This window comes from Aotus nancymaae, unplaced genomic scaffold, assembly GCF_030222135.1.
Source record: "Aotus nancymaae isolate 86718 unplaced genomic scaffold, 86718_ANA_hifiasm-v0.15.2.pri h1tg000064l_1, whole genome shotgun sequence".
NCBI lineage: Eukaryota > Metazoa > Chordata > Mammalia > Primates > Aotidae > Aotus > Aotus nancymaae.
Window position 1 is genome coordinate 3,738,671 of NW_026988479.1, and position 26,159 is coordinate 3,764,829.

At 36.2% G+C, this 26,159-nt stretch overlaps 1 protein-coding gene across 1 annotated transcript in view; it reads right to left on the bottom strand.

Annotated features, from left to right (window-relative positions):
• FBN2 (fibrillin 2) overlaps positions 1-26,159 on the bottom strand; it is a 263,918-nt gene that overhangs the window by 175,139 nt on the left and 62,620 nt on the right. Inside the window, exon 6 of the mRNA XM_021664917.2 lies at positions 14,606-14,803. Within this exon, the coding sequence (XP_021520592.2) occupies positions 14,606-14,803 (198 nt within the window). The remainder of the gene's footprint in view (positions 1-14,605; positions 14,804-26,159) is intronic.

Genomic DNA, 26,159 nt, shown 5'->3' on the forward strand with positions numbered 1-26,159 from the left:
TCATCAGAGATATGTTAGACTTGATCCATACTTTCAACCAACTTGTCCTAATTGACATTTATAGACTACTCCACCCCACTTAAGCAGAACGCACATTTTTATCAAGTGCACACAGAATGTTTACCAAGAAGGACTACATGCTGAGGCCATGTAAATGGTTCATTAAATATAAAAGAAAGTTAAAATAATCCAATGTACGTTCTCTAAAGACAACAGAGTTAAACTAGAAAGTAATAAAGGAAAACATGTGGAACAACGTCAAATATCTGAAATTTAAACAATATACTTTAAAATAAAGCAGAGGTTAAAGAAGAAATCACACAGAAAATTAGAACATATTTTCAATTAACTTAAAATGAAGTTACACCATATCATAATTTGTAGGATACAGTTAAAGTGGTGCTTAGAGGTAAACGTATAGCATTATAATGCTTCAAGTACAAAAAGAAAAACTTCTTAAATCAGTGATCTAAGTTTCCACATAAAGACATTATAAAAAGAAGAGCAAATTAAACCCAAAGTAAATGGAATCAAGAAAATAATGATAATAAAATACAAAACAAACAATAAAGATAATCAATTACTACAAAAACTGGCTTTTGGAAATATACGTAAAAAATCAGTCAATTTTTATAATAAACACTGGATCTAAAAATAAATATGTAAGTTTAGACAAATTTGTTATAATCCATTCAAACTTACAAGTTTACATAATAGATTTATTAATGCTATGTACTTAATTACAAAAAAAAACTCTCATTGCAACAAACATTAAAGATACAGAAAACAGAAAATTAAAGAAATAACTATTGATATAAATTTTCAGTCTAGTTTTTTTAGACTTTTATTCACACATATTCAGAATGGTGGTCTATTTAACAAGAATGAAATCATACTCTATGTGTTTTTCTGCATCTTGTTTTTCTTCATTATAAAATAATTGAGGAACACATCTTTGTGTCAGTACATATCAATCTGCCCTATTATATTTGGTAAGCTCAAAAGTTTTATATATCTCAGTGTGTAAATTAGTGAATTCAAACCGACAAAAAAAAGCCTGCATCCTCATTTCTTCCTCCTATTAGCTGTATCTATTAAACTAATTACAACAGTCCAAAGTATTTTTGTACTGAATTAAAGTAGATTTCAGTGTCTTCTTATGATGCAAACAAAAATCAGCTAGAATAAAATATATAGCAAGAAGTCTATATACTGAACATTCTAATTCAGCACATTTTAAACTTCATTGTTATTATTATTTTAAGACAGAGTTTCACTCTTGTTGCCCAGTCTGGAGTACAATGGCATGATCTTGGTTCACTGTAACCTCTACCTCCTGGGTTCAAGCAATTCCCCTGCCTCAGCCTCCCAAGTAGCTGGGATTACAGGAATGAGCCACCTCACCTGTCTAATGCTATGTTTTTAGTCTCTACAACAAGATGGCTTCACCATGTTGAAGGGTTTCACCATGTTGGTCAGGCTGGTCTCGAACTCCTGACCTCAGCTGATCCAGCCATGTCGACCTCCCGAAGTGCTGAGATTACAGGCGTGAGCCACCATACCTGGCCGCAAACGTCATTATTTTCAAATGCTTATATTTAATATTTAATGTTTAGTTTTAAATGTTTATATTTAAACTCTCACATTACAGTGTGGTATAAAACAGCTCTAGAAACTCGTTTTCCTGGCAGATAAATCAGAGAAAAAAATACTATGGTATAAGCTGAAAAATGAGGTCAAGTCTATAAATCCCTTAATACTATTTGTAAAATTGTATACTGCATATAGACTGTAGCAGATTCAGTAATTTTTCAAAGAGAAAAACAATCCAAACATCATAGGATTTATTTTGTAACTGCCTAAAAAGTATTTTTTTTTTTTGAAGGAGAAAGAAATCCTTATTTTTAAAGTCTCCTAGACTCTGCAGTTATATAGAACTAATTTCTTTTAGTTAGACAAAGTTAGCAGTTAAAATAAAAAAGGAAATTAAAAAAAAATCATATAGAAATAACCAATTTGGACTAAGATGTGCTCTTTATAAATAGAGAAAAGCAAGCCTCAAGACTTCAAACAATGCAAGAATTTCTACATCTGCAAAGTCCTATCACAAACAACTACAAATGACTGATGAATTCTTCAATGACCAGATTGTACAGATGTATCTTTGTTCATTCCTTCGATTCAGGCAAAAACTTATTTCTTTAAATTTTGAATTACTCCAAATCACATGTAACAGTTTTATAGAATACAATTATATCTTTTGAAACTTACACCTTATGCAATAACATCAGTCCATGTCTATTAAGATTAAAAATAATGTAACAAAGCAGTAATAATTCTAGTTTATAACCTCATTTATTCTCCAAATTCTCCATGTAAACTTGTTCTAAAAAATTAAATTTATTTTATTACATAAATTAGTATTAGATGATATATTATTTTTAGTTCACATCCAAATATGGAAAATATGTACAGTATTATAGGTATATAAAAATGGTTTATTTAATTTATATGTGTAGGAACCAGGGGACATAGAAATTACTACTATATTTCATAATGTGTTTTTTAACTTTTCGTGTTACCAAATTATATCCATTTCTAATTTTAATTTTTATACATTGAATTTTTTTCTTTTTGATTTTTATAGTTTCAGAGGATACAGGTGCGTGGTTGTTACGTGAATATATTGTATAATGGTAAGGTTTGGGCTTCTGGTGAACCCATTATCCAAATAGTGAAAACTCAATAGGTAATTTTTCAGTCCTCATCTCTCAGTCTCCCTACTTTTGGAGTGTCCAGTGTCTATTATTTCCACTATTAAACAGAAATTCTTATATCTATACTCTGTAGATGTTCACACATAATATTTTATTTCTATGAAAACAAATGTCTAAGGACAGCAACTGAAGAATAAGTCTATTTCTATTTGGAATCTGAGAAATATGGGGTGTCCTGGCAATCATTTAATATGGTTTGATACAGGCTGAATATCTACTCATGTATGACATAAAATTCAAATATTAAAATGATCATCAAAACAAGTAAATACTGGTAATTTGATATCTGCAGGACCCTGAAACTGGTAAAAACAAGAACAAAGCATGGTTCTATCTTGATCTTATCTCAATAAATGTCACCATCATGTTTCAGCTGTTAAAGTCAGAAGCCTAAGAGAGAAACTTGGCATATTCCTCTCACTTATTTCACATCATTTCATCAGCAACAGCTGCTTACTTTCCAAGAATATCTCAGATCTTTCCTCTGTCACTACCCGGTCTCAGCCTCCATCATACAGTGCCTGGACTACTGCAGGAACTTTATAACTGGCTTCTTGGCTTCCACTCTGGCCTCCCTTTAACTGATGCTCCACAGAGATCATTGTTTTTAATTTCCTTGAGATAAGAGAGAACTTTGCATTCATTTGGGTAGTAATTCTTTGAAACATGTGCCTACCCACCTTTTGCTTATGTTTTTTTTTTCTTTTTTTTTTTTTCAGTTTTTATATGCAGGTTTTTTTCTTTATTATTCATGTCTCAGTGCGGCCATTTCCTGCTCAAATGCAGAGTGGGGAAGGCTCAAAGGAAATGGGTTGGTTTGAAACTTCTACAAGGGATAGTCCTGAAACAGTCTGTCACCAAACTCCTCCCCTAACCCTCTTCTTCCCTCGAGTATCAGTTTTCAACTTTCAGCTGGTGGTGTGACCCTTTTAGTTACAGATTGCTTGCTAGTGGTCCACACTTCTTCTTCATCCTTCCACTCTCCTGTACCTCCAGGAGTTTTTCTGGGCTGGAAGACTGGATGAAGAAGACTCAGAAACAACTTGCCTCCACAGTTTCGCCTTCCATTACCCTCTATTACTGTGAGGGTCTAAAGTAGATCTGTCTCCTATAGGAACACCTCCTCTCCACTAGAACATCCATAATCCTAGATCTGAAGTAAATCTGTCTAAGGGGAACATCTCCTCCTCTCCAACAGAACATCCACAGCCCTAGCTCTCTGTTCTTAGTAGGCTCAAACACCTTTCAGGATTATTACCATACTCATAGTAAATGCTTAGAAAACTCTCCCTGTCCCAGTGACTTCCCAACAACTGCATGTGTTCATCACTGCTTTTGTTACAGGATCTTATTTTAGAATGATGTGTTGTTCCTTATTATTCATTTTTATGTTAGTTTTTTTGTGGGGTTAGAAGAAGGGAAATATTCTCCTATCTTTAAATAGGAGTTCCTATAATTGAGTTTGCTTTAAGTAAACTTTTTAATTGTATATGAATAGTTTGTGTTGATATAGCACAAATTAAAGCCAGACTTTATAATAATCTTGTTAACTTGGTTAATGTAGGCAGCCAAGATGAATTTGTTTTGGCTGTAAGCCTATCTTTAATAATTTATTCTAATCAAATAAATAGGATGATAGCCAAATTTCCTTTTTACTTTGGCTACATAGAAGGCTTGGAAATAACTTTCTACTCAGGGCATCTTCTGCTCATTCAACAACTGAGGTGCTAGCAACATCTTTCTGATTTCAGCTGAGATTAAATTCCTCTACTCTTTTCACGTGTAGTCAGACCAAAGAAATTACATGTTTCTGGTGCACTAACACCATATAAAAAGAACACACACCAGCACTCGTTTTGCAGAAACTGATTTAGGGTCCGTATTGCTATTTCTTTATTCATGACCTTATCCTGTGTCCTACCTAGGGCCTGTGTCAAGTATGTGAATTCCTGTGCATTTCACATTACCTGGAATGGAGCAGAGGGATAGCATCAACGTTACTATCGTGAATGAGGAAGCAAGAGATGAAATTTAACATGCAATTTTCTTCTGCTACATCTTCAGTTTTGAAGCATTTGTAGTAGTTTAAAAGCCTAATCCCTAAATATCATAAATTAATAATTATGCAAGTCTAATTTTAATATATTTTTAAAAATTTTAGGAGTACCCTGTTTATTTGAAAACTTAAAATATCCAAAGCCAAGTACTAATCTTAAACACAATATCACTCCTAATTAGAGTAGGTTCATGAGACTAAAGACGAAAAAAGAAGAAACTATTTATAAGAAAATTATACATCATGTGCACATGGCAATTTATGACATATTTAATGTTCATAAATATTATTAGAAAAGGGCTTAATGACACTTTCAACATTTTTAATTTACTCGTTTTATGATAGCTTACATTTTAAGTTCTATATGAGTTCACTTTGGTCTTTTAGTATATAATAAAATGGAAAAATGCCCAAGATTAAATGCAGATTAAACACAAGGGCTAAAACTCAAATGGCTCTCAATATTAAAGCCATCAAGAATTGATATGACTCATTTCATAGCCCCCTAGGAGGGTACACCTTTCAGACACTGTTTAAGTCCAGAATGTTATCCTGGCAATAGTTAAAATCAAAATAAAATGGTGCGGGGCCAAGATGGCCAATTAGAAACAGCGCTGCTCAGAGGCACCCATGGAAAAAAACATACTAAGCTTGTGCACTGGTAACCAAGGTATCCAGGTTCTCTCATTCAAATTGACTAGAAGGCTGGCATGACCCACGGAGAGAAGGAAGAGCAGTGTGGTGCCAGACTCACCTGAGAGCCACACGGGGAACAGGAACCTCCTCCCCCCAGCCAAGGGAGGCAGTGAGTGAGCCTGCTACCCAGCCAGAGAAACTGTGTTTTTTCTAGGAACTGTGCAACTCACGGATCAGAGGATCCCACTCGCGAATCCACGTCACAGGGGTCTAGTGTCCCAACCCTGGAACCCACAGATTCTTAGAGCCACTCAGCAGGAATCTGCTTAAGCTTACCGAGCTCCCTGGAGTTGGGGTGACCAGCATCAACTGCCACTGTCTGCTGTCTAAGCCTTTGAGCTCCTTGTGGGAGGGGCAACAACCATCACTGGGACTGGCGACTGCTGAACACACTAAGCTCCCTAAGCAGGGGGAAGGGCTGCACCCATTTCGGTAGCTCCACGCTGTGCTTTTCCCCTGCTGGAGCCAGGAAGGCTGGACGGCTCGGTCCCAACACTTGTCCCCACAGCCCAACACATCGGCTGTGGCGGTCTGAGGCCAGAGTGCCTTTTCAGGTCTAACCCGACCCATCTTTCCTCAGTGGGCAGGTTCCTTGTAGGATCTCCAATAACTCCAGCCAAAGGCTCAGGGTCCCAATTTGGATCTCCCTGGGCCTGAGCCCCTAGAGGGAAGGGTGGCTGCAACTCTGGGGACCAGCAGTCTTAGCCTCTCCTCCAGGTAGTTCTGAGGAATCTGGGCAGCCCAGACGAGGGAGTTTCCCCCAGTGAAACACACTCCATCAAAGGACAAAGTGCTTCATTAAAGAGATCCTGCTCCCAGTGCCCTCCAAGTGGGTGAGACACTCCAAAAGGGGTTGTGAGACACCCTATAAAGGAGCGATCCCACTGACATCAGGTTGGTGTCCCTCAAGGTCAGAAGTCCCAGAAGGAGCAGGCACCCATCTGTGCTCCTTTTCTGACTCCTTGAGTTGTGACACCTCCAGGCACAGGAGTGAATCAGATGAATAAGGCCTGAAATGAACCCCCAGCAAACTGCAGCAGCCCTACAGAAGAGGGACCTGACTACTGAAAGAAAAACAAACAAGCAGAAAGTGACAAGAACAGCATCATCAACAACAAAAAGGCCTACATGAAAACGCCATCCAAGGGTCAGCAGCCTCAAAGACCGAAACTAGACAAACTCACAAAGATGAGAAAAAAATCAATGGAAAACTGCTGAAAACCCAAAAGGCCAGAGCACCTCTTTTCCTCCAAATGATTGCAACATCTGTCCATCAGGGGTGCAGAACTGGACGGAGAATGAGATAGATGAACCAACAGAAGTAGGCTTCAGAAGATGGGTAATAAAAAACTGTGATGAACTACAGGAGCATGTATTAACCCAATGCAAAGAAGCTAAGAACCTTGATAAAAGGTTAGAGGAATTGCTAACTAGAATAACCAATTTAGAGAGGAACGTAAACCACCTGAGGGAGCTGAAAAACACAGCATGAGAACTTCATGAAGCATACACAAGTATCAACAGCTGAATCAACCAAGTGGAAGAAAGGATATCAGAGTTTGAAGACCACCTTACTGAAATAAGACATACAGACAAGAATAGAGAAAAAAGAATGAAAAGGAATGAACGAAGTCTCCAAGAAACATGGGACTTCATAAAAAGACTAAACCTACAACTGATTGGAGTACCAGGAAGAGACAAGGAGAATGGAAACAAGTTGGAAAACATACTTCAGGTTATTATCCAGGAGAACTTCCCCAACCTAGCAAGACAGAGGCCAACATGCAAATTCAGGAAACACAGAGAACACCATTAAGATACTCCATGAGAAGATCAACCCAAGACACAGAATCATCAGATTCTCCAAGGTCAAAATGATGGACTAACTGTTAAGGTCAGCCAAAGAGAAAGGCCAGGTCACCTACAAAGGGAAGCCCATCAGACTAACAGTGGACCTCTCTGCAGAAACTCTACATGCCAGAAGAGATTAGGGGCCAATATTCAATATTCTTCAAGAAAAGGATTTTCAACACAGAATTTCATATCCAGCCAAACTAAGCTTCATAAGCAAAGGAGAAATAATATTTTTCAGAAAAGCAACTGCCGAGGGCTTTCGTTACCACCAGGCCTGCTTCGCAGGAGCTCCTAAAAAAAGCACTAAATATGGAAAGGAAAAAGCAGTACCTGCCACAGCAAAACCACACCAAAATATAAAGACTAATGTAGCTCTGAAGAAACTGCATGAACTAGTGTGCAAAATAACCAAATAGCATCATGATGACAGGATTCAATTCACATATGACAATACTAACCTTAAATGTAAATGGGCTAAATGCCCCAAATAAAAGATACACATTGGCAAACTGGATAAGCTGTCAAGACCCATCAGTGTGGGTGTGCTGTATTGAGGAAACCCATCTAACCTGAAAAGACACACACAGGCTCAAAATAAAGGAATGGAGGAAAATTTACCAAACAAATGGAAAGAAAAAAAAAAAAAGCAGGGCTTGCAATCCTAGCCTCTGACAAAACAGGTTTTAAAGCAGCAAAGATCAAAAAGACAAAAAAGGGCATTACATAATGGTAAAGGAAACAACTCAACAAGAAGAACTAAGTCTTCTGAATATACATGAACCCAATGCAGGAGCACCCAGATTCATAAAACAAGTTATTAGACACCTACAAAGAGACTTAGATTTCCACACAGTAAAAGTGGGAAACTTTAACACCCCACTGTCAGTATCAGAGAGATCAACGAGACAGAAAATTAACAAGGATATTCAGGACTCAAACTCAGCTTTGGATCAAGTGGGCCTAGTAGATGCCTACAGAACTCTCTACCCCAAATCAACAGAATATACATTCTTCTCCGTGCCACTTCTTCTAAACTTGATCACATAATTAGAAGTAAAACACTCCTCAGCAAATGCTAAAGACCTGAAATCATAACAGTCTCTCAGACCACAATGCAATCAAATTAGAACTCAGGATTAAGAAACTCAGTCAAAACCAAACAATTTCATGGAAGTTGAACAACCTGCTCCTGAATGACTCCTGAGTAAATAATGAAATTAAGGCATCAGGCAAGAAGTTCTTTGAAACTAATGAGAACAAAGACACAAAGTACCAGAATCTCTGGGACACAGCTAAAGCAATGTTAATAGGGAACTTTATAGCGCTAAATGCCCACATCAGAAAGCTAGAAAGATCTCAAATTGACACCTAACATTACAATTAAAAGAGCTAGAGAGGCAAGAATAAACTAATCCGAAAGGTAGCAGAAGACAATAAATAACAGGTCAGAGAAGAATTGAAGGAGTTAGAGACAAGGAAAACCCTCCAAAGAAATCAACAAATCCAGAATCTGATGTTTTGAAAAAATTAACAAAATAGATAGACCACTAACTAGACTAATGAAGAAGAAGAGAGGGAAGAATCAAATAGACACGATAAAAAATGATACCAGGAATATCACCATTTACCCTATAGAAATACAAACTACCATCAGAGAATACTTATAAACACCTCTACATAAATAAACTAGAAAATCTAGTAGAAATGGATAAATTCTTGGACAAATATACCCTACCAAGACTAAACCAGAAAGAAGTTGAATCCCTGAATATACCAGCAACAAGCTCTGAAATTGAGGCAGTAATTAATAGCCTACCAACCAAGAAAAGCCCAGGACCAGAAAGATTTACAGCTGAATTCTACAAGAGGTACAAAGAAGAGCTGGTACCATTCCTTCTGTAACTATTCCAAACAATTGAGAAGAAAAGACTCCTCCCTAACTCATTTCATGAAGCCAGCATCATCCTAATACCCAAACCTGGCAGAGACACAACAAAAAAAGAAAACTTCAGGCCAAAATCCCTGATGAACATCGAGGCAAAAATCCTCAATAAAATACTGGCAAACTGAATCCAGCAGGACATCAAAAAACGTATCCAACACCATCAAGGCAGCTTCATCCCCAGAATGCAAGGCTGGTTCAATGGTTCAATATACACAAATCAATAAACATAATCCATCACATAAACAGAACCAAAGATAAAAACCACATGATTATCTCAATAGATGCAGAAAAGGCCTTCAATAAAATTCAATGTCCCTTCATGTTAAAAACTCTCAATAAACTACATATTGATAGAACATATCTCAAAATAATAAGAGCTATTTATGGCAAACTCAAAGCCATTAGCATAGTGAATGGGTAAAAGCTGGAAGCATTCTTTTTGAAAACTGGTACAAGACAAGGATGCCCTCTCTCACACTCCTATTTAACATAGTATTGGAAGTTTTGGCCAGGGCAATTAGGCAAGATAAAGAAATAAAGAGGATTCAAGTAGAAAGAGAGGAAGTCAAGTTGCCTCTGTTTGAAGACGGCATGATTTTATATTTAGAAAATCCCATCATCTCAGCCCAAAAACTTCTGGAACTCATAAGCAACTTCAGCAAAGTCTCAGGATACAAAATCAATATGCAAAAATCACAAGCATTCCTTTACACCAAAAATAAGAAAGAAATCACGAATGAACTCCCACTCACAATCAATACAAAGAGAATAAAATATCTGGGAATTTTAACAAGGGATGTGATGGATCTCTTCAAGGAGAACCTAACAAGGGATGCGATGGATCTCTTCAAGGAGAACTACAAACCACGGCTCAAGAAAATAAGAGAGGACACAAACAAATGGAAAAACATTCCATTTTCATGGATGGAAAGAATCAATATTGTGACAATGGCCATACTGCCCAAAGTAATTTATAGATTCATTGCTATTCCCATCAAATTACCATTGACATTATTCACAGAATTAGAAAAAGCTATTTTAAGTTTCATATGGAATAAAAGAAGACCCTGTATAGCCAAGAAAATCCCAAGCAAAAAGAACAAAGCTAGATGCATCATGTTACCTGACTTTAAACTATACTACGAGTCACAGTAACCAAAACAGCATGGTACTGGAACCAAAACAGACATATAGAGAAATGGAGCACAACAGAGACCTCAGAAATAACACCACACATCTACAACCATCTAATCTTCAACAAACTTGACAAAAACAAGCAATGGGGAAAGGATCTTCTATTCAGTAAATGGTGCTGGGAAAACTGGCTAGCCATATGCAGAAGATTGAAACTAGACCCCTTCCTTACACCTTATACAAAACTTAAGATAGAGTTAAGACTTAAATGTAAAACCCAAAACCATCATAACCCTTAGTAGAAGGTTATGATGTAAGAAGTAGAAGTAGAAGAAAAGCCTCAGTAAAGAAAAGAAAAGTAGAAGAAAACCTCAGTAATACCATTCAGGACATAGGCATGGGCAGAGACTTCATGACAAAAATGCCAATTGACAAACGGGATTTAATTAAAACAAAGAGCTTCTACACAGCAAAAAAAAAAAAAAAAAGGTTATCCGAGTGAACTGGTAACCTACAGAACGGGAGAACATTTTTGCAATCTACCCATCTGATAAAGGTCTCGTATCCAGAATTTGTAAGGAACTTAACCTTATTTACAAGAAAAAGGAAACCAACCCCATCAAAAAGTGGGTGAAGGATCTGAATAGACAGTTCTGAAAAGAAAGCATTTATGTGGCCAAAAAACATATGAAAAAAAGCTGAACATCACTGATCATCAGAGAAATGCAAATCAAAGCTACAGTGAGATACCACCTCATGCTAGTCAGAATGGTGATTATTAAAAAGTCAGGAAACAACAAATGCTGGCGAGGCTGTGGAGGGACAGAAACGCTTTTACACTGTTGGTGGGAGTATAACTTAGTTCAACCATAGTGGAAGACAGCGTGGGGATTCCTCAAGGATCTAGAACCAGAAATGCCATTTGACCCAGCAATCACATTACTGGGTATATACCCAAAGAATTATAAATCATTCTGCTATAAAGACACATGCACACGTATGTTTATTGCAGCACTTTTTACAATAGCAAAGACATGGAACCAACCCAAATGCCCATCAATGATAGACTGAATAAAAAGAAAGTGTGGCACATATATACCCTGGAATACTATTCAGCCATAAAAGGGAATGAGAACATGTCTTTTGCAGGGACATATATGAAGCTGGAAGCTATCATCCTCAGCAAACTAACACAGAAACAGAAAACCAAACACCGCATGTTCTCACTTGTAAGTGGAAGTTGAACATTGAAAACACATGGACACAAGGAAACAACATACATCAGGGCCTGTTGGGGGATAGGGGGTGAGGGGAGGGAACTTAGAGGACGGGGCAGCAAACCACCATGGCACACAAATATTTATGCAACAAACCAGAACGTTCTGCACATGTATTCATTTTTTTTTACAAGAAATAAAGAAAAAATAAATAAAACAAAATTACTGATTTTCTCACAGGTTAATTTATTTAAGTATTATCTTAATTTCCTGTTGTCCCTCATTTTTCACAGCTACCTTATGTATTACAAAAGCACGTTTCATTCACAACTAATTGCAACAGCTACAGGATATCATTATCTTCAGCACTTCAAAAGAACCATGATTTAGAGCCAGTATTAAGCTATTTACAGTTATCATTCACATAGTTGAAATTTATTTTTAACTTATAAAACTTTTCAGTCATCCCATAAAATATCACTATTATTTTTTAAATGACATATATGCACCATGTTTTAATATGTTATTTTTCATGCCCCATCTCTTCCAAGTTAATTTGGCATAAGTATTCAGGAAACAGTCTAGGAATTTAAAGGGAAAAATGAAATAACAGTAAGATGTCTTAAAATAGCCTGAACTACAGATTAGTATTTAATTGAGAACTTTCTGACTATGCCACGATTTTGAAATAAAGCAGAACTTTTCAACCTGCTTTTCCAGACATTTTAATCATGTGGCAAATTTCATTTTGTTCCTGTTACTGTGTTAATCCCTTAGATTTTTAGGCAAATGGAGCCTGAAACTTATCTTTGCTGCATAAACAAAATCAAATAAGTAATCCTTCAGACATTACTAAACCCTAAAGCACATTCAAAAAGTGTGAGATCAGATGACACATTTTTTATAATTGTGTTTGGGAAAAAACTAGGCCTCTGACAAAGTATGAAAGTGAATAAGCATAAGTATAAATACAGAATACGAGGAAAGTCAGCAATCTGGAATGTTTTGGTTGAAGTTAAAGTCTTTTCTTAACCTGAACTGTTTTTTTCTCTGAAATAGTGGATTTTGGAAGTATTTCGATCTTAATGTCATTTATCAATTCAAAAGGTATTTGGTGAGCTTCTCCTACATATTAAGCACTGTTCTAGATGTCTGAGACATCAGTGAATAAGTGAAAAAGATTTCCACAGTCATAGAGCTTACATTCCAGCCAAAAGAGAATGAAAAACAACAAAGAAAATAAGTTAGTATGTTAGAAGGGAATAAAGGGTATAGAATAAACACAAGTGGTACTCTAGTAAATCCAGTTATTATTAAACTAGTAAATTAATATAATATTTTATTTTTAATAATAATCTATATACATTATATAAATTACATGGTAATCTATATACTAAGATGTAGTAAAAACTATTGGAGCATAGTAAAGACTAGATAGAATATAATATAGAATATCTTCCTATAGAAGAAATTGTTGCACCATCAGGAACTCTATATAATCAGGATTAATATTCATACCAAAATATATCAAATTTTACTATCCATAGTAAACAACAGATTAAAAATTTCATTTGACTCAATCTTCATCATTAAGGCCTGAGCTGTGATCATCACTAAAAGAAACTATTCTAAGTCCACAGTTCACACGTGTGAGCTTTCAGATGTGATTAAAGTTGCTAAATTTTTGAGTTATATGATCATCCCTTGAGTATCCCTGTAGTTCTGACTCAAAACGGTTTTAGAAACAGACCATTTTAAAAATATTACCTTTTATCAAACTACAACACGAACAAAAATCTGTGGATGCTACTGTCAGGGACACATTTACAAAATTATGCAGAATGCTCACATTTTATTATCCAATGAACTGAAGTTATGTATGTGCTCCCCAAACTACAATTCTCATTTGAGTTTTAGGACACTGAACAGGCTTTCAACAATGTAACATTTACACAGGCCCAGTAGATAACATCTTCACTTCTGACACAGCTTACTAACATCAATTTGAAAGACTTGGGTCTAACTTTGTACATGTTTTAATTATAGCAAATAACCCCAACTCCCCAAGTCTCAAATGTGATTAAAATTATTTCTGTGAATAACACAAAAATCATTTCTATTTCCTTGTGAACTTACTGCTGTGCAATATGAAGACAACTGCCATTTGAGAACTCATTAGAGAGAATATTTCCTAGCTCTAAAAACGGATTTAAGACATATGATATCGGACAAGTTGCAAGAAAAGGGTAATAATTGTGGGAGCTGAAAATTAATTAAAATAATTAACCAGTAAATAGGTAATAATTGTTGGCTACTTGGATTGTAGTCTACTAACGTAGCATCCTCAGGGCCCTGATGTGCCCCTAATATAGAAACTGGTGTTATGAATGTAGTTGGGGAGTGTCAAAACCCAGAGATTACGGCAAACCTACGTTACAAACTCTGTAATAACTGCAATCATGGACAGAGTTCACACTTTGTCTTCGAAGACACTATTAATAATGATAGAGGGTCAATATTAGGTGGCGTTCTTCTCCCTGTTACCTGGGTTCAGGTTCATCATAACTTGAATGAGATAAAGACAGAGAAAATGGTTTTTTCCTTCATGTTTGCATGTGTATAGTTCAGTGAGGAGTCATGCCATCAAGTGGTTCATCTTTTGATTAAATTAAATATTTTACACTGTATTTTTATATTTCCCCCAATTCTTCATCTCTTTCTCTTCTCCATTAATGTCAAGAGTTGAAACAATTATTTATTAGGTGGCTAAAAGATAAACCTTCTCTGGTCAGGCTTGTTAACGAGGCCACTCTTGGAAATCGGTATTGTGTTAAAAGCTATCATCCACAGTGCCAGATTCTCCAGCTCCAGTAAAAAGAGCAGTGGCACATCTGTGATGGTACGCACAGACAGACAGCTGACTCACCTTGGCAAGCTCCAGTGCGGATGTTGGGGATGAAACCCCGCCGGCAGGGCTGAGGCTGGGCTGGACACATCTCACAGGGATGGCCCCACGCCCGTCCAATGGTGGCACAGCACAGAGTCTTCGTGCAGACAATGCCTGTCAGCTGCCCTTGGCACATCTGGTTGTTGACCTGAGTGAAACATGGGCCTGTCCTGTAATCTGGAATGTGAGAGAAGAAAGAAAGACAGTTTTTATGATCATATACTAATCTTATACCAGTGTCTCCAAATGCATAAAACAGAGACTATTTCTTCTGATCAAAGTGTCCAAAGACAAAAGGCTAGAGAGTTTCATGTTAAAAATTCATAATTTTCCAATCATGAGAAGTACCTTAAAAGACTTCAATGTATTCCACACTAGACACTGTAAATGGGTGGCTCAGGGCTGTGTCTGGGATACAGATGTGTTTTCTTGGCCTGAACAATGCTTTTAAAGAATTTAAATTAGTAGCCAACATTGTAAAATTGGGAAATTCCACATGAAATTTGTATTTCTGGCTTTTCTTGAAAAATTGGAAGTTCTGGTCATGCTAAGCCTGCTATGCCACACGGCGCTGGTGAGATGAAGTGTGTTTTCTCCAGGATACCACAGCCCCAGCCCCACTAAGTCCCGGTTCCGTACAATCACTCATGTTCCCTCCCTGGTCTCTGAAGGCATCAGCATTAATGACTCCTCTTTACTTAACAGAGATTTTCTTTTCTGACTAGGTGAATAAGAGTTCAGGAAATTAAAACAAATCAACAAACATACGCTTCTTCCATACCACACATATATTTGAGCAGTCTAAACTGCCTATAAATATTCAGTTCTAACAATCTGATTTCCGTTTCTGTGTCAGTAGGTTTAGTTCTGTGGGTAGCCTAGTTAGGAAGACCTCATTATAATGGTAAGGCCCATAGTAATGGATTCTTTACAGTTAAGTTAATATTATATGATCTCTCCTCTAGCAGGTGACTGTATATTGTCCAGCTCTGTTATGGTGATAATAAAAGCCTTAGTAAATTTATGGACTGTGTGATACACAAGCAACTCTTCTCCGAATATTAAGCACAGTCCATTTAGATCCTTGCCTCTCATGGACCAGCAGCAACTGCATCACTTTGGAGCTGGGTAGAAATGCAGACTCAAGCCCCACCCCTGACCCACTAACCGGATTTTGCATTTTTAACAATACACGGCATTAATATGCACCTTGGAGTTTCAGAAGGGCTGATTACGACTGCAGGCAGTTTGAAAGTTAGTACTGGGTATTTCTACTCTATCCTGCTTTTTTCTGTGATTTACTTTGGTGAAATTTCTGGATAATAGGTAAAACAGACTAAATCATGAACTAAATAATTTTTAATTTCAGTTTTGTTGTTGTTGCTGTTTTGAGAGATACAAGAAATCAGAGAAAGGTCAGTTTTCTGAGGATTGACCAATTCAGTGATTCACATTTGCTATAAAATACAACAGAAATACGTGAAAAAGTTGCGTGTTTTTCCTTACACGCAGGGATTATATCAATACAGTTTATTAACTTTTGGGAACACAAAATACCACTCAGGCTTCTTGATAAAATCTAACGCAAATGATATGATTCTACTCAAAAGGGAAAGCTACAGTAGATTTAATTCAGTTTTTTAAAAACAAAACTACCCAACATTCGAAGGAGGAAGAGTCGATAACGTTGGTATAATTTTTGTGAAAAACTGTTCCTAGGAAATCAAACTTGGATATAATTTAACTTTCAAAATGCTAAGCTAGGAAGCCTTAGATATCATATAAATACTGCAGTACCACAGTGACAACAAAACCCCTAAAACCACATAAAACGTCGATTTAAGAAAGAATGAGGCTTTCTTGTATAGAAGCAAAGAACAGTTTAAAAGTTCAATATAAAGAAACAAACTCGGGAATAGGTAATTTTTTGGCAAGCCATTTCAACATTCTGTTACTCTGCAGCTGAACTTCAACAAAAATAGCTCATTTTAATCCCCTGCTTAAGAACAACAGATGTGCTGGCTGCAAATCTCATTTCTGAAAACGAAGAGCTCTGGAGTATACGTGAAGATATGTCAACCTTATAAATAAGCACACTGCCTATACTGCAAATCATCAGGTTGCAAATTTTTAAAATTTTTAAAATCTATCCTGTTGTCCTTCAGACATAAATATTTTGCCGTTTTAAATAAATATTAAATTCCTAATTATATCAAGTTCTGAACGCGTGGGGAAAAGTCTATTCTTTTTTTGCAAAAAATGTAAAACACATATTGTTTTAGATTGATGTGTGAATACCCATGTTCACATTCTATGCACTTTTAGGATTCCCAGAGCAAAGTCTGCATAGTCTCCCTCATAACCAAATTCATAAATAAACCAACTTGTCAGTAGATTCATTCCTCCTTCTAACTACACCTTAAAATTATGTCCTCTTAGTACGGTCTCTGTGGAGAAGGGGGAATAACTGGACAAGGACAGCTGTTCGTCCTCTGCAAATAACCTTTCTTGTTGAAGTCACTAATTAAGGCAAACCTAGACTCCCCTTAGAAGGAATAGAGTTGACTACTTCTTATTTCTTATGCTTACATTTCACTCCTTCCAAAATATGCTGAACCTATATTTGTGTATGATGACAATTTGCTTTCTGGTTGGTAACTAAATACTTTAAAATGTAAACTTACAATCTTATCTACTCATTCAAGGATTACTATCATGTAAAATAAGAACAAATATTAGATACCGTAAAAGGATTTAAATTTCCTGATGGGATTAAAACATCCTGTCCCAAACTCTACCTGCAATTTAATTATGGACAAAAGAGTCCTAAAAAGACCTTAATTATTTATGATTGGCCATGCATTCTCTTCATGAATCCTGCAACGTGGGAAAATATTATTGTATACCATGCTAACCATTTATAGTCACAAGAATATTTGCAATGTATTAACAAAGTGTGAAAGGGGAAAACTCCTTATCACTTAGTATGTTAGAACCAGTGATCTGGAAACAGTTATGTTCCACATTATGATATGACCAAGAAAATTTTGTTAAAAATTAGACTGTGGAACATAAATATTGCTGGTTTGATTTTATAATATCTAAGTGCAATATGGCATGTTAACGTGTTTATGCGATTTCCCTTTTTATTCACATTAAACAATTAGTGCAATTAGCAAGCTCATCAAAAACTTTGGCTGATTGTTGTTTTTTTCCTTCAAATAACTATACGAAGGTATAATTTACCGACCATAATTCACCTGTCTTAAGTGTAAAATTCAGTGATTTTTAGTAAATTGACTGAATTGTGCGAACGTCACCACAATCCAGCTTTAGAACATTTTTATCACCCAAAAAGAAATTGTGTCCATTCCCCATCCCAGCCCCAGTAAGCCACTGATCTAGTTTCCATGACTATAAATTTGATTTTTCTGGACGTTTATGAAATCATATAACGTGTGGTCTATTTTGTCTGGCTTCTTTCACTTAGCTTAATGTTCATCAGGACCGTACAGTAGCATGGATCAGTACTTCATTTCTTCTAACTGTGGAATAAGTTTCCATTGTATGGCTATACCACATCTGTTAACCAGTCTGTGGCCATTTGGGTTGTTTCACTTTTGGAATATTATAAATAATGCTGCTATGAACATTTGCATGCAAGTCTTTGTTTGGATATATGTTTTTATTTTTCTTTGGTGGTTAAGAGTGGCACTACTTATTTGACAAATATACACTTAACTTTCTAAGAAACTATTATTTGACAAATGTACACTTAACTTGCTAAGCAGCTACCAAATTATTTTCCAGAATAGCTGCACCATTTTATATTCTCATCACCAATGTATGAGGGTTCTAGTTCTTCCAAATCTTTGTTAATATTTACTGTTTTCTATCTATTTTATTATAACCTATGTTCACATCAAATAAACATATTTGCTTGGGAATTTTACTGTAATTTCACAAATTCTTTTTATATAATTATAGATGATAAATCACGCTAGCAAACCAAAGTTGAGCATTATTGTTTATAGAAAATATAAATTAAAAAAATTAAACATTCTTAAATAAAATACAATATACTTGCTAAAATCCAAACCATACAGAAAAAATAAAATGTCCTTTTCATAACATGTTGAGATTTGTGATACCCTTCTCTAAATAAAAACACAATTAACCATCTCTTCCATTTACCTATAACTTTTCTGAATTATTTATATACAGTGTTCTGAACCTTGAACCTTGAATGTTCTCTTAATTATATAACTTGGAACTTAAGTCTACAACTGAGTTTACTGAGTGACTAGTATATGCTAGATATCGTTCTGGGCTCTAGAGATATAACAGTGAGGGGAAAAAAAGTGAATGAGAGAGAGGGAAGGAGACATACAGAAAGTGAGGAAGAGAGCACCAAGGTCTTTGACCTTTTAGAGTTCATTTACTTTAGAGTTCATTTACAGTTTGTTGGGTGAAACAGAAAAGACCAATGGGGCAAAAAGTACAAAGGCCCTATGAAGGGGTGGAAGCAAAGTGCACCCAGGCTAGTGTGTGGCTCATGTAAGAGAGGAGCTTGGTGAAGGATGAGGCTGGAGATATTGCCAGGGTTGGTCAAGACTATCATCTTCTTTAAAAAAAATAATCAATGGAGAGACAATTCTTTCCGGCATGGAATGACATGCTTGTATTTATATTCTGAAAAGATTAATCTGGCTTATGCATAAAGAACAGACTGAAAGTGTTAAGAGCAGATGCTAGGAAATCTTTTAGAAATCTCATAATCAAGATAGAAGATACAGTGGAACCAGAAATTGTACAGGTGAACAGAGCTTGGAATAAAAGTTCCTGAATTCAAAAAATACATGGGTGAATGTGTTAATGTGGAAGATGAGGAAGAAAGAAATATCAAAAGTAGGTTCAGGATTTTAGCTCACTTAAGAGGATAGCTGAAGGTGTCATTTCCTGATATATTGATAATGGAAGACAATTAGGATTTTAGGTTCATTTCTCAACATGTTACACTGAGGTGCTTTTAGATACCTCAGTGCACTTACAGAACATGCAGTAAAGTGACAGAACTTAGAACATATGGATTGAAGATGAAGACTAATGAATTGTGAGAGTTGGGTAGTTTTCAAAGCAATGGGTATGGATAGAATCCCTTGGAGTGAGAGAATACAGCTAAAAACGAAGCGAGTCTAGGATAGAGCCTTAAGGAATCCCAGCATTTGGTGGTGGGCTGGAAGGGGATGAGTCTGCTGAGGAAACAGGAAATGCATAGCCAGAGAGATGGGAGAGCCGCAGGAGACTGTACTAGCACAGGACAAAGGAAGCATGTGCTGTAGAAAGAAGGCTCAACAGTACTGAATGCACTGAATGCTGCTGAGCAGCCAAATAACACGAATCTGCAGGTCACTGCTGATCTTAGCAAGAGATCTTTTGGTGAAGTGATGGAAGTTGGAGCCACGTTGGAGAGAGTTAAGGAATGGGCAGGAGATGAAGAAATAAGGCAGAGTGACTACAGACAACCAGAAAACCTATGGAGAAGTTTCCTCAAGGTAAAGACAGAAACAGTCTGGCAGGGAATTTGGGATTAAGAAAGAAAATTTTTATTGTTACTTTTTCAAGCAACTCTAGGCAGCTGAGCTCATTCAGAGATTAGGGTTTGTCCAGGGTTTTGCTTTTATCTGTCAGATGTGGGGAAAAAAAACAGAATGGCAAGGAAGCTCGGGGTAGAATGTTAGCATATTTTGAAATTATGGACCATGGAATCTAGGCTGGACAAGGCGGGAAGTAAGAAAAGGACTGACAGATTAAGAAACTAAAGAAAGCAGTGAGATCAATGGACTAGATGTCCCCATGAGGTCCGACTTGAGATGGGAAAACAGCCAGAGGGACAACAATATATCAGCTGCCCATGTGGATATAATATCATTTATGTGACTGTCAGTGGAATGCAGTTACAGTGTACAACTGCAGAGATTGTGCCCTGCATAACTTAGAAGCTTCCCACATATTTTAATGGAAATGTCATTCTATGGAGTTGTGCAATGGAATGACAGTGTTAGAGACCTTATATACTATAACTACAAGTCAGATAATGCTATATCATTATCACTTTGGTACACAAAAGAACTATCTGATCTTGGAAAGTACATTTAAAAATGTAGGATTTCCTATCAACTTGAATGGTCTTTTGACTTAGGCAAGAAGGTATTTATGTTCTTGGTAACTCAAGAAATGCAACACACCATCAAGTGATCATCTCGTATGGGAGCTGCAGACATAAATATGTAAAATAAAGAATTGTGCAATATGTGTAACTTAATCTAAGGATCTCAGCTAGGTGACTAATTCCTTTGAGTAATGGAGTTTTTGACATAGCATTTCCGTCCTTATTATAAATGAGGTTCCATGTATTTCAATGATAAAGTTATAACTGAGAATCTAAAATTCTGATCATAGATACAAACAATCAAAGAAGGCAGTCCCCAAAGTTATATGGGATGATAAAAACATTTCCTTCATTTCAGGAAGAGTTGCCTTGGATGTCTGCAGCTCCAGACTTCATGCTGGGTCTAAATCTTTAGAGTTAAACAAACTCAGATAACTGATATGATAACTGCCTTCCTCGAGGTTAGGCATCTTTCAACCTCAGAAATTTCAGAATTAAGTACAAGAATGTTTAAAAGAATCAAAGCCATTAAATTAATATTTTTATTTTAAGGAATCTGCGCAAACATTATGTATCTGTAACGCTTGAAAACATTTGGCCTATTCCATGAAACTGCATTTTTATAAAAAACTCTTTTTTTTTTTTTTTTAAGACGGAGTCTCACTTTGTAGCCCAGGCTGGTGTACAGTGGCCTGATCTTGGCTCACCGCAACCTCTGCCTCCTGGGTTCAAGCAATTCTCTTGCCTCAGCCTCCCGAGTAGCTGGAATTACAGGTACACACCACCATGCCCAGCTAATTTTTGTATTTTTAGTAGAGACAGGGTTTCACCATGTTGGCCAGGCTAGTCTCGAACTCCCGACCTCACGATCCACCCACCTGAGCCTCCCAAAGTGCTGGGATTACAGGCGTGAGACATCGCGCCTGGCTAAAAAAACTCTTTTCAATGCATGAGAGACTGTCTTTTAATGACAATTTTTAATTTTAACTACAATTTTAAATAAATTATTGAAAAACTTATCTAGCGTTATGATTGTCACTATGCTTATATACAGAATTGCATCATTTAAGTAAACTTCAGGTTTTATAAAATATAAGTTTGAGTATTTATACATGTAGTTTTTAATTTATTACACTTTAGGAGTTATTTGAGTGCTTTTTAAGGTGCACAACTCGAGTACCTAAGAAAGTACTTAAGAAAGATATCAGATGTATTTAATAAATAAAACAGTTCAAAAGGCATGGAGGTGTTTCATAAACTAGGTATGAAAATAGAACCAAATATTATTTACAGTCTCTTAAAATGACTACTAAAATCTGTTAAGACTATAGGCACCTGAAGGGATATTTATTTACCCATGTTCACAGCACCACTATTTGCAATGACCAAAGATGGAATCAGCTCAAGTGTCTACTGACAGATGAATAGATAATAAAATGTGGCATATACATACCAAAAGCTATTATTCCTCCTTAGAAAGGAAGAAAATTCTGACACATGTTGCAACATGGATGAACTTTGTGCATATTGTGCTGAGCGAAATAAGCCAGTCACAATGGGAAAATATTGTATGATTTCACTTATACGAGGTATCCAGAGTAGTCAAACTTACAGAGACAAAAAGTAGAATAGTGGTTGTTACGGGTTTGGGGTTGGAGGAAAATGAGGGCTTACTGTTTGTTTAGGGGATAAGGAGATTTTGGTTTTACAAGATAAAAAGACTTCTGTGGATGGATGAGGGCTACGGCTGCACAGCAATGTGAATGTACTTTATGCCCCTGAACTTAAAAATGATTAAGACGGCAAATTTTATGCAATGTGTGTTCTACCACAATTTTAAAAATAAATATTTTAAAAGTTCAGAGAGTCAGTAGACGTTTGAAATTATATTTAAATAAAGCAAGCCTGAATATTTAACACAAAATAAACTGGGATTTTTTTGGATGCAGAGTCACCATGGAGGGCACGGAAACATCCACGTGTGACACTGACCATGCCCCTTGTGATGGATAGTTATATGGTTTTCAATCGATTACAGGTGCAAACAGTGTTTCATAGGCACTCTTGAGCATACCTATTGACATACTGTGGCAAGTTTTTCTGTAAGCTAATTCCTGGCACTGGAATTACTGGGTCAAGCGTCCAGCTTGAGAAATACTGCCGAACTGCTCTTTAAGTAGATTGCACCAATTTACACTGTCATCAGTAGTGCCCAAGGGAGTCTGTACCCTCCCACAAGGGAGTCTGTACCTGTGGGTACAGACTCTACTCTACCAATGCAGAGTAGAGGCAAAGAGTTTATTTTTATTCATTTAACGGGTAAAAATGGTATCTTGTTGTTGAATTATGACAGCAACTCATTGTCTCCATTTCTTGAAACCTTGAAAAATTAACAATGTGGTACATGTTACTTTGTAGTGACCCTTTTAATATACTATATCCTTTTATCCTAAGTGCTAAAAATATTTTTGCCATTTTTACAAATAGATTAAAAGTCACAGATTAAGTAATAAGTGGAGAATCACATAAAGAAAAGTGAAAGTGAGATTCAACTTTGAGATCAATTTCACTCCAAGTGCTTGTGTGGTTTTTACCCTTATGCTGTGTTCCTTCAACACAACACATGGTTTATCTGCCTTCTCAGCTTTTGGTAACTTTGCATTCACCATGCTAATGAGTATTGTCACAACCCTGCAGATGCCTCCTTCTGCCTCCCATGTATAATTTCCTAACTCCCAATTAGCATGCCCAGGTTTGCTTTTCTTCTAGTTTCTCCCAAAGATGAGTCTCCATCTAGCCATGTTACATCAGGGAGAAAATATCTCTGTGCATTGAGAGAAACATTAAAGACTTTTGTTTTTACAAATACATGAGTAATTACTTTAATTCCCACAGTTACATTGCATTTTATTTCTAACCTAATACCATTATTTAATATTTCCGTGGAATGTGGACTTGGCAAAGATGGACTGTTTTCACCTTTCTCTTCAGTTTTTCAAAGCACAAGCTGACATCAAAGGGCACTTTAAGAATGAAGAGGCCATAATGATAATTAGGTGCTGGCCAACGATGCAAACAAAATTGCTATCTTTGATGTCATGTTTCATAAGGATGAAGGCCATCAAAGATGTGGTCCTCAAATTCATGGCCTATAAACCTAAAAGTGCACTCTCCCAAGAGCAAAACCAATTAACTAACTTTAAGGACAACAAAAATTCCTGAAGATTAAAAATTAATAAGATTAGTTAAGCAGAATGATATTGTCACTTTTGAAGAAGAAAGTTAAAGAGATGAAAATATTTTGACATGAGTTAATAAGGGGGCCAGAGATGTAAATGATTAACATAAAAGATGAAACATAAGCAAGTCAAATTTAAAAGTACCACATTTTATGGTATCTAAGAAAAATCTGTAATATCATTAAGTAGGCCTGAATGTATTTCAGGGAAAAGTGACACATGCTCTCAAAGCATTTATCCATTATCAATAAAGTCAGAAGTAGAACCAATGGAAACAAGGTGCTTGAACAGATATTATATATCTTTGGTCCAAAACTAATGAGATCACAAGACTGGATTATGATGGCTGCAATGAAAATGTTACACACACTTGGCTTACAGAGCCCACGGATTCCATGTGCTATTTTCTTACTGAAATTTCTGCCCAAATCAATGTCTCCTGAGTGATGGAAGCAGCCCAATACATGCTACTGAGTCAATCAAAACTGGTAAATGATACCTTTCTGAGGAAACTAATGTGTAATAGGAAAACAAAAAACTTTCTCAATGATTCTGTCCTGACATGTAACTTCCAGCACAACATTTAAGCAAATGTGCTGAGATTCTCCTGGTAAGACAGCAAATGACATGTGATTCATCACTGTGGTGGTTGTTATTTTAGAATACTAGGGAAATGCTGAAGAGAAAGTTAGAGGACTGTCAGGCCTTAGGACATTCTAAGAGGACACAGGTAGCATCTGTCAATAAATCCATTTGAAATGCACAGGGGAAGCCATTTCCAAGCTACTTGCTGCATGAGAGTGGTGATGATCGCTGGGCACTAATGGCCCAGTGGTGGTGGTGTCAGTGGTCTGTACGGAAGTGAACCATTCCTGGCTCCTGGAATTAGAACCTTACACCATACCTGTCTCTTACACATTAGCACCAGGAAAGGTTGAAGAGCAAAGACATCCCCCTGTATCATCTCAACAGAAGGGTCCTAGTACTGTGTTACCTGCTTTGCAAAATAAAAATGATCTTATTTTATACAGCCTGAAAATGTGTTATTGTCAGGGAAACCCATATAACCTGACATTGGTATTGGTAGTGAGAAAATTCACTTCACAAGCAGACAAAAATTAAAAGACTAAAGTCTCTCTTTAGTTAAGGAGAGTGAATCTTTTCAATATTAAGGCTCAACAGAAGTGCAGAAAAAGGGATTGTGACTGCTTTAAGCTAAATTAGTTGTCTGGAAGTCAGAGGAAATAAATAGGTCACTACATAGAGCCTAGAAATTGAGATGTGAATAATATGAATTCCAAAATAAGATTTAAAAAACAAATAGAGAAGGAATAAAGATATAATAGGAGAAAAATATCCTATATTTAAATGAAAAATAATTTCACACCTTCATGTTAGAACGACTCATGGCATCCTAGACAGAAATAATGGTAATAAAAAAGATATACTCAAGGAAAAAGCTTCATGAAATCTCTGAATTTCTGAACTCTGAAAATAAAAGAAAAAGAGAAAAATCCTTCATTTCCAGAAAGAACAGGCTACCTACAAAGGAGATTAAATAGGTTAGAATTCATTTTCTCCTGTGCAGCATGAGAGTTAAAATACAGTGAAATAACATTCACAGGCTACACATTTTTAACTTCTGAGAAAGGATTCTTGAAACAAAAGAGCTATGTGATAAGATAAAACTTAATAATAGCCTGAAATGATAATGACAGGAACTGGGAGATAGGAAAAGTATCTGCTATATGAAAACTCATTAGTAAATTATTCCTACAATCTCAATTTGGGACAAGTATGAGTGAATAAGTAAAATGTCTTGTGGTGACATTTTGTACAATTTAGACATTATACAAAAGTTGTAACAGAGGAACAGGTGTTTCAATATAATGGTGAAAGGAAGGTAACTACTAGTTTAATGAAGGACACAGAATTTCTTAATTAAAGAAGGGTGATGAAAGTAGATAACTAAAATACAATTGATGAAACCAAAATGATAATAAAGGAGACAAAAGAAAAATCACAAAATATAATGACTTATAAGTTTAAAATAAACTGATGGGAATAGAATAAAATATACTGAAATCACAATAAATATGAATAAGCTCAGCTTTTAATCAAA